This window comes from Gastrolobium bilobum, unplaced genomic scaffold (assembly GCF_033153095.1).
Source record: "Gastrolobium bilobum isolate Gb01-03AN ecotype WA unplaced genomic scaffold, APGP_CSIRO_Gbil_v1 utg15885, whole genome shotgun sequence".
NCBI classification, from domain to species: Eukaryota; Viridiplantae; Streptophyta; class Magnoliopsida; order Fabales; family Fabaceae; genus Gastrolobium; species Gastrolobium bilobum.
Window position 1 is genome coordinate 9319 of NW_026899231.1, and position 17192 is coordinate 26510.

At 33.4% G+C, this 17192-nt stretch overlaps 1 protein-coding gene across 1 annotated transcript; it reads right to left on the reverse strand.

Annotated features, from left to right (window-relative positions):
- Positions 1-1387: 1387 nt before the first annotated feature.
- On the reverse strand, positions 1388-10002 carry LOC133288676 (cinnamoyl-CoA reductase 1-like). Its single transcript, XM_061486493.1, has 6 exons — positions 9779-10002; positions 9453-9607; positions 8665-8850; positions 3354-3706; positions 2084-2233; positions 1388-1674 (listed from the first exon to the last, which is right to left on the reverse strand). Exons 1-6 carry the CDS (start codon positions 9909-9911, stop codon positions 1659-1661), a joined length of 993 nt encoding a protein of 330 aa, XP_061342477.1. The 5' UTR covers positions 9912-10002; the 3' UTR covers positions 1388-1658.
- Between the last annotated feature and the right edge of the window lie 7190 nt (positions 10003-17192).

Sequence of the window (17192 nt, forward strand, 5' to 3'; positions counted from 1 at the left end):
CACACACACACACACGTAGTTCAAATAACTTTCACGAAATACGCTATTCTAGTTTCTCCTACATTGAGCATTTCATGGCTATTGAATTCTGTTTCAAAAGACATCGTTGACCAGTGTTGTAAAAACGCAGTGTCGAAACCATACTATTTCTACTTTCTATGTTTTGATGACAAAAAACTCTTATTTCTCTATAAGATTTCATCTTCAAAACTTTACCAAACCATCAAATTTTCTTCATTAAATTTGTTTCTCTCACTCTCCTCTTCACCACCATATCATTTTCATGGTGTGGATCAAATTTTCGAGTTCCTCACACCATCATACAGCCACGATTTTTGAGAGTTGAAGGATCATGGAGTTGTATTCTTGAATTCTCTTGAAGAACAACACATCCTTGCTTAGTTCTTTTGAGTTTTAATGTAAGTGTTCTTAAACTTTCTATAGTTAAAAAGGGTTTTGGGTTGAAACGGTTGAAAGCCGTGTCAACTCGATAAACTCAGTTGACTCGACGAGTTTAACGAGTTGATTCAGTTTAAAAAAAATTCGGGAGTATTTTTGAGAAATCACGTCTTCCCTCAAATTAAAACAGAAAAAACCCTACTGGCAGCTCATCCAGGGTCGTCAATCATTGCTGACTTGCTGCTTCTTCTTCTCTAAGTTTATACACTCATTGTTGCTTCTTGCTTCTCTTTGACAAAGCAATTTTTCTCGATCTTCCACCAAATCAGGGGTAATCCGTCTTCTTGCTTAAAGTTCAATTTCTACTAACTAAATTCAGTTTTGATTACATAGAAGTAACTCTATTTATGTCTACAACAATTACTAATCAAATATCAACAACTGGAATTATGGAATTCTTGGTTTTACCCTTGTTATATTGCATTCCTGGATTTTACTGCTATAGCACTTTCTTGATGAAAGTTGAGTGCTACAGCACATTTTGGAATTTTTCCAAACCCAGAATCAAATTTGCATAAAAATAAATCTATCTAATGACAAGAAAATTGAAACCTGTCCCCAGATATTAAACCAAATTTGTTTATGTAAAATCTCACCTTTCACTTCAAATCATCCATGATTTTAAAGATTCAATCAACAAGAAGCATGCATCTTCATTTTTCAATCACGATTCATGTAAAATAATGTCAAAGACAATTCCCACAGCCTTCAAACAACAAGAAATTGCTAACTGAAAATTAATATTGAGTTGTACAAGTAATTATAATTAATGGGTATCAACCAATACATCTAGATTCCAAGAAAAGAATTAGAAACACATGATTCCAGCAACTTCAACAAAGAAACTCGTAACAAAAAGAAAATTCATTGTCTTTGCATAAACCAAATACAAAGCAGAATAGTAAGAGTCAAGAGGTACAGACCACAAATTCGATTACACTATTCAGAATTCTAAAAGCTAATCAGAATTACATATTGAAGATTGAAAGCTTTTCTGAATTTTGGATCCCTCCAAGAAATGAATCTTGCACGTGCCTTCTTACAAAAGTCAGAAAACTTGAAAACTAGAAACTAACTTCAGCCTTCACAAAACTAAAACTAGAGTTCATATTTAACTAATTCAAAAAGCCAAGAACGATGTTGTCAATCTGATTTGGTCATATCCAAAGCTCCTACAGCATGCCACATCAGCCCACTGCTCACAATTGTGCCTTCCTGTGATGACATGACAGAAGAAATGTGAGAAAAAGCATAATTTTGCCATCAACTTACTAAAACACCTTAATGGGCCACTTTTGCACACTTTTTAGCCTTTCCACTTGCATCTTAAATCATATACAGCCCAATGCCACACAAAATACACTGTTTTTAAGGTAAAAATTACAACTAATAGGGTTCAAATTTTGCCCAAAGCAAATTTTTGAAATTTTTTTTGGGAGCCAGAGGTGAAACTCTCTCTTCTTCGAAGAAGGATTAGTTTCATCCTTCATCCAATAACAGTGGTCCAATACATTCTCTGTTTCAAAGAGAAGCTAGGCTTAGGAGCTGTACTCCGAAAATAAGGTGGCCGAATGTGAAGATACCTTTAGATTATCTAAAAAAAAATTAAAAAATTACAACTAACATGCGGACAGGAAGGTGCCCTTTCTCCTGTAGACTCTTAACGGTCTCATATAGACACTGCTTCACTGGGGTGAAGTCCAATCCCAAATCTTTCAGCTTTTTATTTGAAAACACATGAGGTTTCACTCTCGGGTTCTTTTCATCTGAACATCTGCACAAGTAAAATATTATGTAAGAATCACAAACCCAAATTATTAACATAAGTTAGTAATAGTATCTAAATTCTTCACTTTTGGATGTTTTGGTACATCGAGCTTATGGTACACCAATTCACTCTTCAAAAGAATTTTTTGTTACTAATAAAAGTCTATGTAATAAAATTTCAAAACAAGAGGGGATATATCATAATGCCAAAGACTAGTAGGAATATTTAAAATCCATAGTTATGCTAGATGTAAGAAGCTTTGCATTGGTCTTGGGCTTGTAGGTTTCCCAATATATATGATATATATTCTTCTGAGCAAGTTATCAAAGCAGGTCACTTAACCCATCCTCCTCTCAATTTTCTTTAAAAAAATATATAATTTTTTTTTATTAAAAGATAATTAAGCATGCCTTTGTGTTAAAGAAAAGAGGAAGGTAAAAAATCAGATACACTCAGGGCTCAAGTCCTTGTGTCTGACAATGATATGGGTTTGGTAAGGATTTGTGAGCTCCACTCGATTTTACCTATAAAATCATTGAATTCTTGGATTTCAATTTGACTCCAGTCTCCTTAGTGTTGAGGTTGGAGCACATAAAGAAGTCAAAGGACATCTCATCAATGAGCTCATTTTTTGCGATCCCGACCTTGGTGAGACTTGTCCAAAAATAAATAAAAAAAGATTTAGAAGGAATTTTAAAAAAAGATAAAGGTATAAATGAAAAAAAAAATTCTATTTTTAAAAAAGGAGCATCCAATGAATTATGCACCGGGTCCATGTTAAAAAAATCCCTCATCAATAATGGGTTATCATAAAAAGTAAAACTCAGTGCACCCATTTCTAGTTTATCTAGAAGAAAAAAAGTTTAATGGAAGTATTTTTACTGGGATTTAATTTGTGTATTTTGCATCCCTCTCCTATTATTTGAACTTTCAAGTAAATTAATATAAACTTTAAGTAAATTAATTCTGGTAGCTACTTATTATATGTCCCACCCCAAAAGTCTTATACAATTTAGAAGTTGTGGTCCACAGCATAGCAAAATCTTTCATTTAATTGTATCTGCTTTTTATTCTTTGGATTGAGTTCAGGAATCACAACAATAATAGAAACATAACAAACACTTACTTGGTAGGAACAGGGTACTGGGGGAAGTACTTGGCTAGAATTTCAACTAGCTCACCACGGTGCAACGAACTTTCAGAACATATGTATCGACCAGAAGCAGGTGGTGTCTCGTAAACAAGAATGTGGGCTAATGCTGCATCCCTAACATCTACATAAGACTGAGCTGCATTTACATAAGTCTTAGCAGAGCCAGTAAGGTACTTGAGGATGTGAATTGTACTAGCATTAACGGTTGGTTGTAGTAATGGTCCTAGAACCAAAACTGGGTTCACCACAACCAAATCCACCTCTTTCTCTTTTGCTAAATTCCATGCTTCTTGTTCAGCCACGGTCTTCCCATAGCAATACCAGTTCTGCAGATTAATTAACCATTTATTATACCCAATACATATTATATTCTCATTTAATTATTAAAACTCCCATTTCTAGCATTCCAGTTTCGTATATGACTCGATTGGTATCAAAGCCTTGAAGTTCTACCTAAAAGATACATACTACATAGTATCATATAATTTTGTATAATAATAAAAATATGTTACTAATATTTCTCGTTTCAATAATTAGATAGCCTGTTACTTAAGTCAATGAATTCATAACCAACAAAAGTTACAACTTGTTGACGTTATAGAGTGCATTGATAATTGAGTAGTTAAATGGGGGACATTGATCACTATGCCACTCATTTAAAAAAAATTTGTTAGAATGTCACGCTAGCCAAAAAAATTTGTCAAAATGTCATGTCTTCAAACTTGTTACAACTGTCAGCAAGTTTGGTCATCTCAAGTGGCACATTTCCTAATGCCACCAAACTTGATAGAAAATTTGCCTAAACATCACATTTATAATTCAAGCAAGTTTGATCATCTCACCTGGCACATTTTATGAGGCTACCAAACTCAGTGCCAATTGCAACTAGTATGGTGGTCTAAATGCTTAGCCTTTTTATGCAAAAGTGTGACATGCGACATCACGATACAGAGACAAGTTATGGTGGTCCTCTACATTGAACTGACACGGTACAAAGGATACGACACGATATGACACTCTAACACGTTAATTCTAAAAAATGACATATTTCGACACGTTAGAACATATTTTGATATTAAATAATATTTTTAATATATATAATATAGTTTACATTTAATACATATAACAGTCCATAATAAGTTATATAATTAATCAAATATTCAAATTCTATAACATAAACATAAATATAAAGAAAATAATAATAGAACATCCATATAGAGTGTAGAATGAAATCATATAACTGACATTTGGCTTTTAAAAAAAAAAAGATTAAATAGGAATATTAATTAAATTTGTAATATTGTTAAAAATTGAATTTGGATTAAAAAATATAGTGAAGAAAAAATAAAAAAGTAGAGATAGCCAACGTTTTGCACTCGCTGATTCGTTTTATTTTAGAATGATTTTAATTTTATAATTTTTTTGAAAATTTTACATTTATGTCATTTGACTGTGTCGGACACGATCAAAATCGCGTATCAAAATAGCGAACGTGTCCTAAAGAGTTGATTGCGTGTCGGAGCATGTCGGTGTCCAACACACAAATTTTTAAAAAAAAAAGCCGTGTCGAAGCTTCTTAGGGCCACATGGTCCTTGCCCAAACGGGGAAAATTTTTTTCCACTATACTCCTTTCTTTCACTTGTATTTTCATCCATCTCCCTAAAAATTTCACTAATTAGTAAAAGAAGCACCAAAATGAGATGGATGTCAGACGGGTTCAGGAGGAAGCCCGTGGCGGGGGACCCCCACCAATGGACCAAGCTACTTCAAATACACAACTGGTCCGGGTCCGACACCATATCTCAAGCCAAAACCTTAAGGCATTGGATTCATGAGTCCTTCAACTTATATACTCTTCACTTAGCCCATTACCAACCAATGTGGGACTCATCACACTTGAATATCCCAAATACACCAACTGGGTCCGACACCATATCTCAACCCAAAACCTTAAGGCATTAGATTCATGAGTCCCAACAATCGCTAGCTCGAGCACAACCCGGCTCTGATACCACTGTCAGGCGGGTCCAGGAGAAGCCCGTGACGGGGGACCACCACCAATGAGCTAAGTAAATCAAATACACCAAGTGGGTCGGACACCACATCTCAATCAAAAACCTCAAATGTGAAACCCAACATTGATATGCTTCCCCTCTACTAAGTACCCCAGGATCCAAGTACTCAACCCACTTCCTAGCCAATCACCAGGCTAGCTCAAGCCCAACCTGGCGGCTCTGATACCACTGTCAGGCGGCTCCAGGAGGAAGCTCGTTGCGGGGGACCACCACCAATAGACCAAGCTACTTCAAATACACCAACTGAGTCTGACACCATATCTCAACCTAAAACCTTAAGATATTGAGTTCATGGTACTCATCACACTTGAATATCCCAACACACCAATGCATCAAAGATCATCTCCACAATACAATCTCGCAACAGGGTATAGCGAGTTAGAAAGAGAGAGATAGAATAAAGACCATGAAGCACTGTTAACCATTACTGCTACCAAACAGATACAGGCTATGAATAAAGAAAAGTGATCATGATGAATCAGATTAAATTTACTGCTCCACCTTTGTGCAGTGTTTAAGATCTATCTCCATTTGAGGACGAGAGAAAGAAAGATATATAATTAGAGATGGCAAAGTGGGTGTCCCGCCCCACCCCGCCATCAACCCGCCAAAAAAATGAGCCAGCCCGCCCCGCCCCGTTTGGCGGGTTGGGCGGGTTAGCCCGCCAACCCGAGCCTACTTTACAGTGACCCGCCTATGCCCATCATCAACCTGCCAAAAAATGAGCTCGTCCCGCCCCACCCTACTTTTGAGATGAGTTGAAAAACTCAGCTCGCCCCGCCCCATTTGGCGGGTTGGACGGGTTGGCCCGTCGAGCCCGTTTTGCCAGCTCTATATATAATGCTTTCTCAAAAGGAGTAATTTCAACAGAGATATTATCATGAAAGGAGAGAAAGGTAAAGGAAAAAAGAAAGAAAGAGAGAGCATAGGATTTTCTGGTGCTTCAATGGATTTGTCTAGAAGTCATAATCTCCATAAGTTCTTTAGAAAGAAAGAGAGGACACTGTCTCGGTACTTAAAAGGAAGCAATAAGTTTGAAATTGTGAGAAAAGCGGGAGTGGATCTTCTCATGTGAAAAAATGGTCATGTTATTTGATCATAACCACTTATTTAAAAATTATATATTTTTCTCTCTCTTATCTCATGTTGAGATATATAAAACTATTAATGTAATCTCACTCAACAGCTTAAGCTTTTGGGGGCTGTTGGGTGATGTTACATTAATAGTTTTATATATCTCAACACATTCTTTCACACGAGAGTCCACTGAGCTCGCTCGAATGGTGGATGATGCACAGCCCACCTACCTGTGCGAAGAAATAAATTCCACTAGAAATAAAGTGGGGGCGGTGAGGATCTAACCCGGTACACCGAGGCTCTAATACCAAGTAAAGAACTAATTCAACTCAAAAGCTTAAACTGTTGAGTGAGGTTACATTGATAATTTTATATATCTCAACATCTTATTCGTCAACGAGTGGTAAATCATGATGAACAGAATACCCACCTTCACCCTCATCATGCATCTGAGAGAAACTATATTGTGGGTCATACCCTGCAGACTTTGTGGCCTTTATGGTTTCAGTTTCAGTTATATCATTTTTGCAATGCTATAAAAACCGGACCGACCCGGCCGGGTCGACCCAAAAACCGATGAACCGGTCATGTAACCGGTTCGATTTTCATATTGGATTGGTCATGTTACAGAACCGGTGTGACCCGGCCAATTTTCGCAAAAACCGGTGACCCGGCTCGATTTGCAAAAAAAAAAAAAACTAATTTATTTTCATCAATTGATTTCTTCTTTTTTTTAACTCTCAAACACAAATTATTTGTTTTCTTTTGAAATATTTGAGCGATTTGTAGCTTATTAATTTACATAGATTATGTACTTATAACGCTAATATTATCTTGGTTATGCAATATGTAGGGAATTTTGATTGAATTTATAGTTGAAAATGTCGTTTACTGAACCTGAAACATGAGTATAACAAAAATTATATGTTTGATTACTTTTTTGTTGGACAATATATGATATGTAATTTATTATTTTTCAGGAGATGTTATAGTTACTACTTTTTTTTCTTACTACATCTTACTATCAAATCTTAACCATTGATTTCTGTTAATCTAACAGTTATAATTTATTAAGTCATACTTATTAATTAATTATTAATTTTCAATAAATTATAACCGTTGGATTGGTACTGGCAGAAATTAACGATTAAGATTTAATAGTAAAAGGTAGTAAGAAAAAGAGGTAGCAAGTATAACCTTTATCTTATTTTTCATATTAAAATATTTAAAATTGGTGTATTTTTTTACAGGTATTTAAGTATATTTATAATTTTTTTAATATAAATTTATATATATTTACCGGGTCATGCGGTTGAACCAGTGACCCAATATCTCGACCGGTTCAATAACCGGACTGAGTTTAATAACATTGCATTTTTGAGTTTTATGTTTGTTATATTACATAATATAACATAATTTTTCTATACACACAATTTTATTTGAGCCCTAAGCCTTGATTTTTCTCTCTTCATTCTTCTCCTTCTTCTCAATTATATATGTAGAAAAATTATGTTATATCATATAACAATTTTTTTTTTGTAAAATGTAACATAACTTTTAATTTACCCATCATTTTTATTCTCTCTGTTTCTTATATCCCGTAGCGAGTTTGAATCGTGATGTCACTTATCATATTTTTACAGAAAATGACCAAGCACTTTGACCACCATGGCATCGAGTTTGGTGGCTTCAAAAAAACATGCCATCGTGATATGACCAGACTCGTTGTCAGTTATAACGAGTTTGGAGAGCAATATTTTGACAAATTTGTTAGAGTAAATATTTTTTTTGTCCTCACCAAATTTTAGGATACTTGTTTTAGTCTCTAATAAATAAAAAAGTTTATTGTGGTCTTTAAAAAATTTAAAATGGACTGATTTAGTTGAAATCGTAGTTCCTCACAAATTCAAAAAAGACCCATATTAATCTCTAAAAGGATTAAAATGAGTCCATTTTGAATTTTTTAGAAACCACGATGTGTCTTTTTATTTGCTATGAATTAAAACAGGTATCATAAAATAATTTGCTGAGAACTAAAAATAATATTTACTCAATTTTCTAAAGAACATGGCATTCCGTCAAATTTTAAAAAAATATATGACACAATGTTCAATGTCGTGTTAAATGGAACCTTGGTGGTCTTGCAGTACTCCAAATCACTCCAGCTTGACTCATCAACCACCGCATCCGTACTCCTGTTGGGGTCCATATACACTGTGCCAATTGATGAAGTGAACACCACGCGTCTCACTTTTGCTTCTGCAGCTGCTTTTATCACATTCTTGGCTCCTTTCACTGCTGGCTCCAACATTTCTTCCTGAGTTCCACAAAGGATTCATCTCAATTACTGTTTATGTCATTAGTTAATTCCGTTTTGCATAGAGTCGAATTCGCATAGAAAGCAAAAAAAAAATATAAAAAAATTGGGTGAAGTGTGGGGCTCAGTGTCAGTGTTAAGAGAATGTGTGTTTATCACAAGAATAGATCCTCTCGTTTGAGGAATTCATAAACAATAGAAAGAAAATGTTAGAAAACATAACGAAAATATAATTAACCATTAATTTATTTATAAATAAAAAAGTTGACATCGTTTAATTTAATATCAACTAATCATGTTAAATTTAACATCTATCACAATTCACAATCACAGAACAATAAAGCTTCCGGTCTATCACAATCACAGAACAATAAAGCACGTGATCGTTTCATGTTTTATTAAAAAAAAATAATGTTGGTGGTGGGTCCAATTAACTCGTGATAAGGTACGGTAGTAAGTTACATTTTACAGCACTTTAGACTTTACAGCAATCAATCCGTGGAAAACTGATAGAGAAAACACACTCATGAGTCATGATCATCAATTACAAAACGTGAAAGAGAGAGGAAAAAGAAAAAGAAAGAAAGAGATAGAAAGCTCACAGGGTTATCAGTGACAGGTGAGGCCGTGTGGAAGACACCATGGCAACCATTAACAACAGCTTTGATAGACTCAACATCAATGAGATCAACTTTATGCAGAGTTAGCCTCTCCCTCGCTCCTTCTAACTCTTTCAAGTGACCATTCTTCGGATCATCTGATGAATCCACGCATGCCCATGTCAGAAAATAACATAAATCTCAGCTAATTAAACAACCTTAAACACAGCAAATTTAACATGCAAGCGAAAGATGTCATATCATATGTAATTAATGAGCATATATATATATATATATATATATATGTATAGCTGGCAATAATAGCATGCCTGGGTTTCTCACGGTTCCTTTGACAGTGTAGCCTTTCTCTAAGAGAACTTTGACGAGCCAAGAAGCTATGAACCCACCAGCGCCAGTGACACACACGGTTTGGCCAGAAACTGAAGAATTGTCAGCAGGCATATTCAATGGTTCCGTATGTTCCTTCTTAATTGGTAAAGAAACAGAGAATATTTAGATTATGAGAGAAAATTTTGGGAAGGACTAAAGAGATGACAGAGATATATGTGCTCAAACAATATGGGAGATGATGCTTTATTGAGAGTGGCACAAAGCAATATATATATATATATGAGTTTGGATCATTTTACACCAGTGTAAGTTACACTCTTAATCTTGTCCGTTAATCCCACTTATATCTAATGGCTCAGATTTTTTAGTAATGTGAGCCATTGGATACAAGTGAATCAATGGTCAAGATGGAGTGTAAGACTTCTAACTCTTACACCGGTGTAAGAATATCCTGCCCCTATATATATATATATATATATATATATATAAAAAAAGAGGTTACATTTTTTGGTGCCACTCTCCAGAGGCAGACTCACTTAGGCTCACGTGTCCGCACGACACAAAAATTTGAACAAAAAATCTTTAAATTTTTTTTGAGTTTGCAACATCCTACACGCTACCTCTCCCGTTCTCTCTCTTTCTGCTGCAAGACAATGAATCAAGAGAAATACCTTCTTAGTCTCAACTACAACTTCAAAGACTTTCCCCTTCTTCTCACCTTCTCTCTCCCACGTTCCTTTCCTTGTTAAAGAGGTTAGTTTCATATTCAGTTTTCCATTTTTATTTTTATTTTTGTACATGTTCAGTTTTTCAACTTTTTTTTACCTGGCACCAAATGTAACAAAACCCTTTATATTTCTCTTTTCTTACTTCTATTTATGCTTGCAGAAAGACAATGGGTTGTCACTTAAATGAAAATTGGTGTTGATTGTCAGTATATTCAGAAGGACAATGCCAAGGGTGCCAATCGGAAAGAGTCGAAAGACAAGTCAACCTTTAGTGTCGTCCCCTGACGAGAGGATCAATAAGCTGCATCAAGTGTAAAAGGATTTTCTGAAATTGAAACATGTAATTCATCTTTTCTTGCCTTTTAGGTTTTGTTAGAATATCTTTTTCTTGTGAACGTCTCTGCTATAGTTATTCTAAATCTCCAAATCCAATGTTTTATTATCTACTTTCACTGTAACTTTTTGTTCGTGTGTACAGAGAGCTTCCTCTGAAGTAAATATAAAATTAATTAGGTGTGATTATAGAATTAATTGCGAAAGACAAGAAGATCTCCTTAAATATTTGTTCAGCTTTGATAGGATAAGGAAGTTAGGAAGTTATAGAATTACTTACGAAGTAAAAAAAGAAAAAAAGAAATAGAGGGGTTATAGTTCAAAGGGCAGGGGCTTAGTTTAAATAGTAGGAGGGTAGAAATAGAGGGATTTAGATTTGTTAAAGGGGACACCCTTTGTTGAAGGGGAAACCCTCGTTAGTGCAGAGGTGGAAGGCTGCTCTCACCGAAGCAGCTGGACTATCGGGCTGGGGTTCAAAAAAATATAGGTAAGTTGATTAATAATTAACATGCTCTTTTGAGATATTTTATGAGATTGATTCACAAAAATCTGCACGTGTGCCTAACATTTCTTGATATTACTCCTTTTTTTGGTATAATTCTCGATATTGCTCTAGTACTACTAGTTTAGAACTCGCATGTTTATAGGGCCCTTGCAAAATATCTCTAGACGTAGGGAGGAGAAAAGTGGACATCAATCCCACTAGGTGGCGTTTGGTTGAGGAGAAATATTTTGAATACTAGAAAAATGTAATTGAAAAATGAGTTTGGTAGGAAAATGTAAAAAAAGTTGTTTGGTTAAAAAAAATTTACCGGGCAAATTAGGTAAGATTTATAAAGTCTGTGTTTGGTTTGAGATAAAATATAGATGGAAAAATAAGTAGCAATTACGAAAATATCCCTCTTTTAAAACAAAAGCACCACCCCATCACCAAAGTCTCCTCTGCTTCTGCTTCTCAGTTCAACGCTCGGACCCTTGGTTCACGCCCATCATCACTACTCAATAGCTGATTGCTAAATCCAATAAGTCATAGTTAGCCCGAGAGTTGTATGAAAATTTCCCAGAAAAGTAAAGAGAAGAGGCCCCACTTGTGAGGACCAACTCACACTGAAATGTAACCAAGTTTCTTGGCTTTAATAAGAAAGAAAAGAAAGGTTTCTAGACGAGCAAAGTTAAATACTACAGAGTATGACCGAATCTTGACAGCAAACAAGGCAGAAGCTGAATGTGTGTGTGAGAGAGAGAGAGGAAAGAGAGAGTCCATTTTTTAAGCAAAGGTTCTCTTAAATGGGAAGAGACCCCAACAAGAGATTGTTTCCTTGGTCGACGGCAAAGCCCACGGACATATAATATCGGAGGGTATTGTGGTCTCATATGTTGTGGGCCTTACGTGGTTTAGCTGGGTTTCTTTAAAAAGCCACCTTCTAAAATGGATTCTAAACAGTGTGGAAGCATAGGAAAATGGCACAAAAATGAGAATGGTAGGCATCAACCTTGCCTGGGTATTCACCCAATTCACTCTCAACCAAACGCATGCTTTGAGGAATGCCAACTTCATTTACATGGGGTTATTTCAAAATCCACCCAACCAAACACCACCTTAGAGAATTGGTAGGAAGCAGATGAATTGGCTAATCCTAAGGAGCATAACAGTATGTAGATGGTTTGACCACTTTGGGACTTTTTTGCATTTTCCTCCATCTCAGTGTACCAGCTTTTCATGGAGGTTAGTCATTGTTAATTTTGCCAATGCAGATATTAAATACCTTTATGTGTTGAGATTAAATATTAGTAATTCTTATGTATACTATTTTTCAGGTAGTAACTGAAGAGATATGATGACTTGATTTTTGTTCTGAGTTTGCACACTACAATCGCTCAACTCAACAATCATTGGACATAGCTTCACTATCATACTTGCTTCACTGATAACATTTATTTTATACATCATTTTTTACTAGTTTATGTTTCTATCTGCCTAGAATTGCTATTTATCCTATTTGTTTTTCTTTCTTTTTCAACATTCTTGGTCAAGGGTTGCTAAGTATTTGTCTGCAAAATCACTGGGTTGCTTATGACATGTCTGGGTAGGCTGGTTTTGGTGGGAATGTTCTTGCATTGATAAGTCAACTCCTCCACATGAAAGTTATATCAAAAAAAATTTCAGAGCACTGCCCCCGAACCCCCGCCACTTAATGTCGGACATGAATTCCTTTTTCTAGGTCCGCCACTGCCACTCTCAATGAAGCAGCATCTCCCATATTCTTTGAGCACATTCTGCTCGTGTTTTAAATGAAAAAGGAGGCATTGATCACTAAAAATGATTAAGATTAAATAGTTCATTTGCATTTTAAGGGTCATTATTATGATTGGAAAATCTAATAGATGATATGGTATACCTCGAAATGGAAGTAAAAATTGGCATCAATTGGAATTTCCACAACCCACTAGAAAATATTTAGCTAATGATATATATATATATATATATATGTAATACATAAAATTAATTAGTATAAAAACTAAAAAAATAAATACTTATCTTGGGGAACTTCAAGTCTATTCCTCTTATAAAAGCATCACTTAGTAGCTTGGAATCATGAGTTGAATCCTCCCATCCACTAAGAACATACATTAATTCCAAATCAAAATTTGTCTTTCATTGTGTGCCTAATATGATGCATAAAAAGTCTTGAGAAATTTTTATCGACAATATATTGTGTATTAAACATGTTTATCATCAACGTATTAACAATGCTATGATAAATATATCAAAAAAAGTAAAGTAGAACACATCATTAGAGACGACAAGTACAACCATAAATCATCAATTAATTATAAAGAAGAATAGTATAAAGAGAAATCAAAACCAAAGAAAATATGAGAGTAAAAAAAGAACATACCTTAACTTAACCTCCAAAAAAAGAACATACCTTGACTTTGAAAAAATGCTAGGATAGGTTCTGAGACACTAGAATAGAAAAATCTCAGGGATTAGGGTGAGATTGTGAGAGAGACATGTTTATTTATATTTCTCACTAAAAGGTCTCATAAAATACTCATTAATAGAAAATCCGTTAAAATCGTCAGATTTTTGAATACCATAAGATTGAATACTATCATATTTGGACACGGACTCTAAAATAATTTTTTAAAGTCCAAATAGAATATCACATGATTTTTTTTAATTTACAATCCTTTAAAATTTTAATCCAATGGATTTTGTTGTTCAAAAATAATCCATTAAAATCTTTAAAATCTTAATCAAATACACCTCCCTAAAAATACATTTTTAATTACGTGTATACCAGTATTCCAACTTTGTATGTGTTTTCGTGAAACTAGTATTAATCTAATATTTAGTAAGGTTCAATTATATACACTGGTTTTAAAAAAGAAAAAATTGTAGAGAGAAAAATATAACAACAACGTTACCTAGGGATTGAAATTATAAGGACGTTATGTACCGAAAAAAAAAATTATAAGGACGCTATTTAGCATCATTTGGGTTGTTGCGTTATTTCCAATGGTCCATCCCTCTATGTGGTCCATCATCATTTTATTCTCTCTCCCTCACTTCATTTCATCTCCTCTCTTTGTCTCTCTCTCTACACTGTTGGAATCCATACCAGAGTAGCACAACCATAGCAATGGAGAAAGGCTTTAATTGGATATGCAAGATTTTGTACTATTTTAGTTTATTGATTAAATAGACTTTTTGAATGATTTTGTTCTATATTATGTTATTTGTATATACATGAAATTTATGAATCTTTATAGAATTATTAGTGTTATTGATCGTATTTTATGTTTGGATAAATTTTTGTTGTCTTATTTTTTTTTAACAGACTAAGTCAACCTTTTATTTTTTGTAAATAATTAAGGCCACAGTCCAATAACTATATTCGTAACAGGTTAAATACTACATCAGTCTGACATATTTAAACACAGGCTTAGCCTTTCAAGACCAAAGCACAGTTTAGCCCGACCTATTAACACCTCTAGTTGTAACTATGAAGCATTGACACTTCAAAAATCCTTACGTGTTGTGTCCGACACTCCAATACTCGTTGCAAAGACTCAAAAAAGGTTCAAAGGTTACGTTACATTGCATTTAGAGTTCCAACTATTAGATTCGTTAGATTACGATTACCATTTTATTGAGTTTAATATAAATATTTGAGATATCTTATGTTTCTTTGCAAAATTGATGGGTATTATAAGTTTAACTTTATTTTTTTGTTAAATTATTGAATATTAAATATAATATACATTACATAAATTAAAAATATTATATAATATCTTTATTCCAAAATATATATATATATATATATATATATATATATATATATAATATCAAAACGTGTCCTAACGTGTCGAAATTTAATATTTTTTAGAATTAACGTGTCGGAATGTTATCGATGTTGGTGCAACATAGGTAATCACAATGGGTGAAACTGAAGTTTTCCCTTCTTAAACTATTGACTATTTTAGTAGTCTCTTTTTACGTTAATATTTTTAGATCTTAATTACTTATATTCTTAAAATAACTACTTTTGAATTTTTATTTTCATATTGAAATTTCATTTCCTTCCCACATTTTAAATTTTACTCTCAAATTAATTCTTTTTAAATTTATTTTTTAAATTAAAATTTCCTCCATTTTTTTTTTTTTTACAAATCTCAGCTGCTCCAATCTTAAACATAAAATTAAACTTGAGAGCAATTCAATAATTTATTCTATTCTCCCTTAAAGAATAACTGACACATGTCATTCTTATTTTATTTTAATTTCAAATTTAAAAATTTTAAATTAATTAGGTATATTTTTTAAATGTTAATTTTTCAATCTTTACTTTTTGAGTCCTTTAATTAAGTATGCATGCTTTTCTTATAATTTTAAATATCTTCTTAAATATTTTTTCTTTTAAATTTTACCTAAATTTACAAGATACTTTTTAAGTTGTGTAAACTAGCATGCAATCATATGTAATAATAATTGTAAAAATAGTAAAACATTTTTAATGATAAAAAATTATATGATTGAATAATAGAATAAAATGTAAATCAAAATTAAAGTAGAATCTATACATTTATGTGCAATAAGTTATTCTATCTCCCTTATTTTAATGCTTACCTTGTCTACCACTCTCTAAAATCGTTAGATCATAATATCAACTAATCTTTATAATTCCTTTCTTCTCTTGCGATTCTGATATAATGATATTGAAGATTGGTTGGCAAGGTAAGCATGAATAAAATATAGATAAAATAACTTATCCCTATTTATGTATGATAATTAAAGTGATGGGATGTGCAAACATAACTAAGACTTGCCATTTTTCTCCATTATGTAGACAAATTAGTCAAGCAAAATCTGTCTATAATTTCCTGAAATGTAGGGCATGGATTGACCATCACAACGGATTTGCAATATTTACAATAGAAAAAGGGGAGGTTGAGGTAGGAAAGGAATCCTAGTTTATAGATTCTGCGGCAGTCATGTTCTAAAGAAAATACGGTGCTTGCGATGTTGCATGAACCGTATATTGTTGTTAAAATCTCGATTTATTGTTATAAAAAAAAAAAAATCTCAATTTATTACTATGATTTTACATTTTTATAATTTTTTTATCAAAATGATTTTACTAATATTTCAAATGTTTTCACAATTTTTTTACATTATGATTTTACGGTTCGATTTTTTAATCTCCTTCCAATCTTACTTAAGATCTCGATTTTAACAAGAAAGACATTCTTCACATTCAACACATTCAAGCATAAAGTCAACACCCAACAACAACCCCAACCCAATCAAAACGTTTTTTTTTTTTTTTTTTGTCTGTGGAAATCAAAAGGTTTGTTTTCAAAGTAATGGGAAACTAGCATTTGTTTTCAAAATAATTGGCGAGTAATATTTTTCAGCCTTTTGACTTAAACCGACGTCAATAAAAACAAACCCCCCAACCAAAATCAGCGTGTCATTAAATTGATAAATTCATTCCACGCTCTTCTGTTCAAAGTAGTGCTGTGCTGACTCAACCATGAATTTGAGACCCCGTGATGCACACGTCACATGTTTATTTAACAAAATTGCATATGAATTGCATATTTTATGTAATGAGCTTAAACCAAGGTCTAAACACATTTTGTTCAAAACTTCTATTAGCAAAGACTTAACATACTTTTTGACACCATTTGTTACAAAAAGTTAAGTACTTCTGAAACATGAAATTAAAAAAAATCACCCAATGAAGTGAGTATTAGAGCTGACCTGCATAGAAGTCATCCTCTTTGCTATTCAAGAAATACTAGCCTTGCCAAGTGGCAGAGC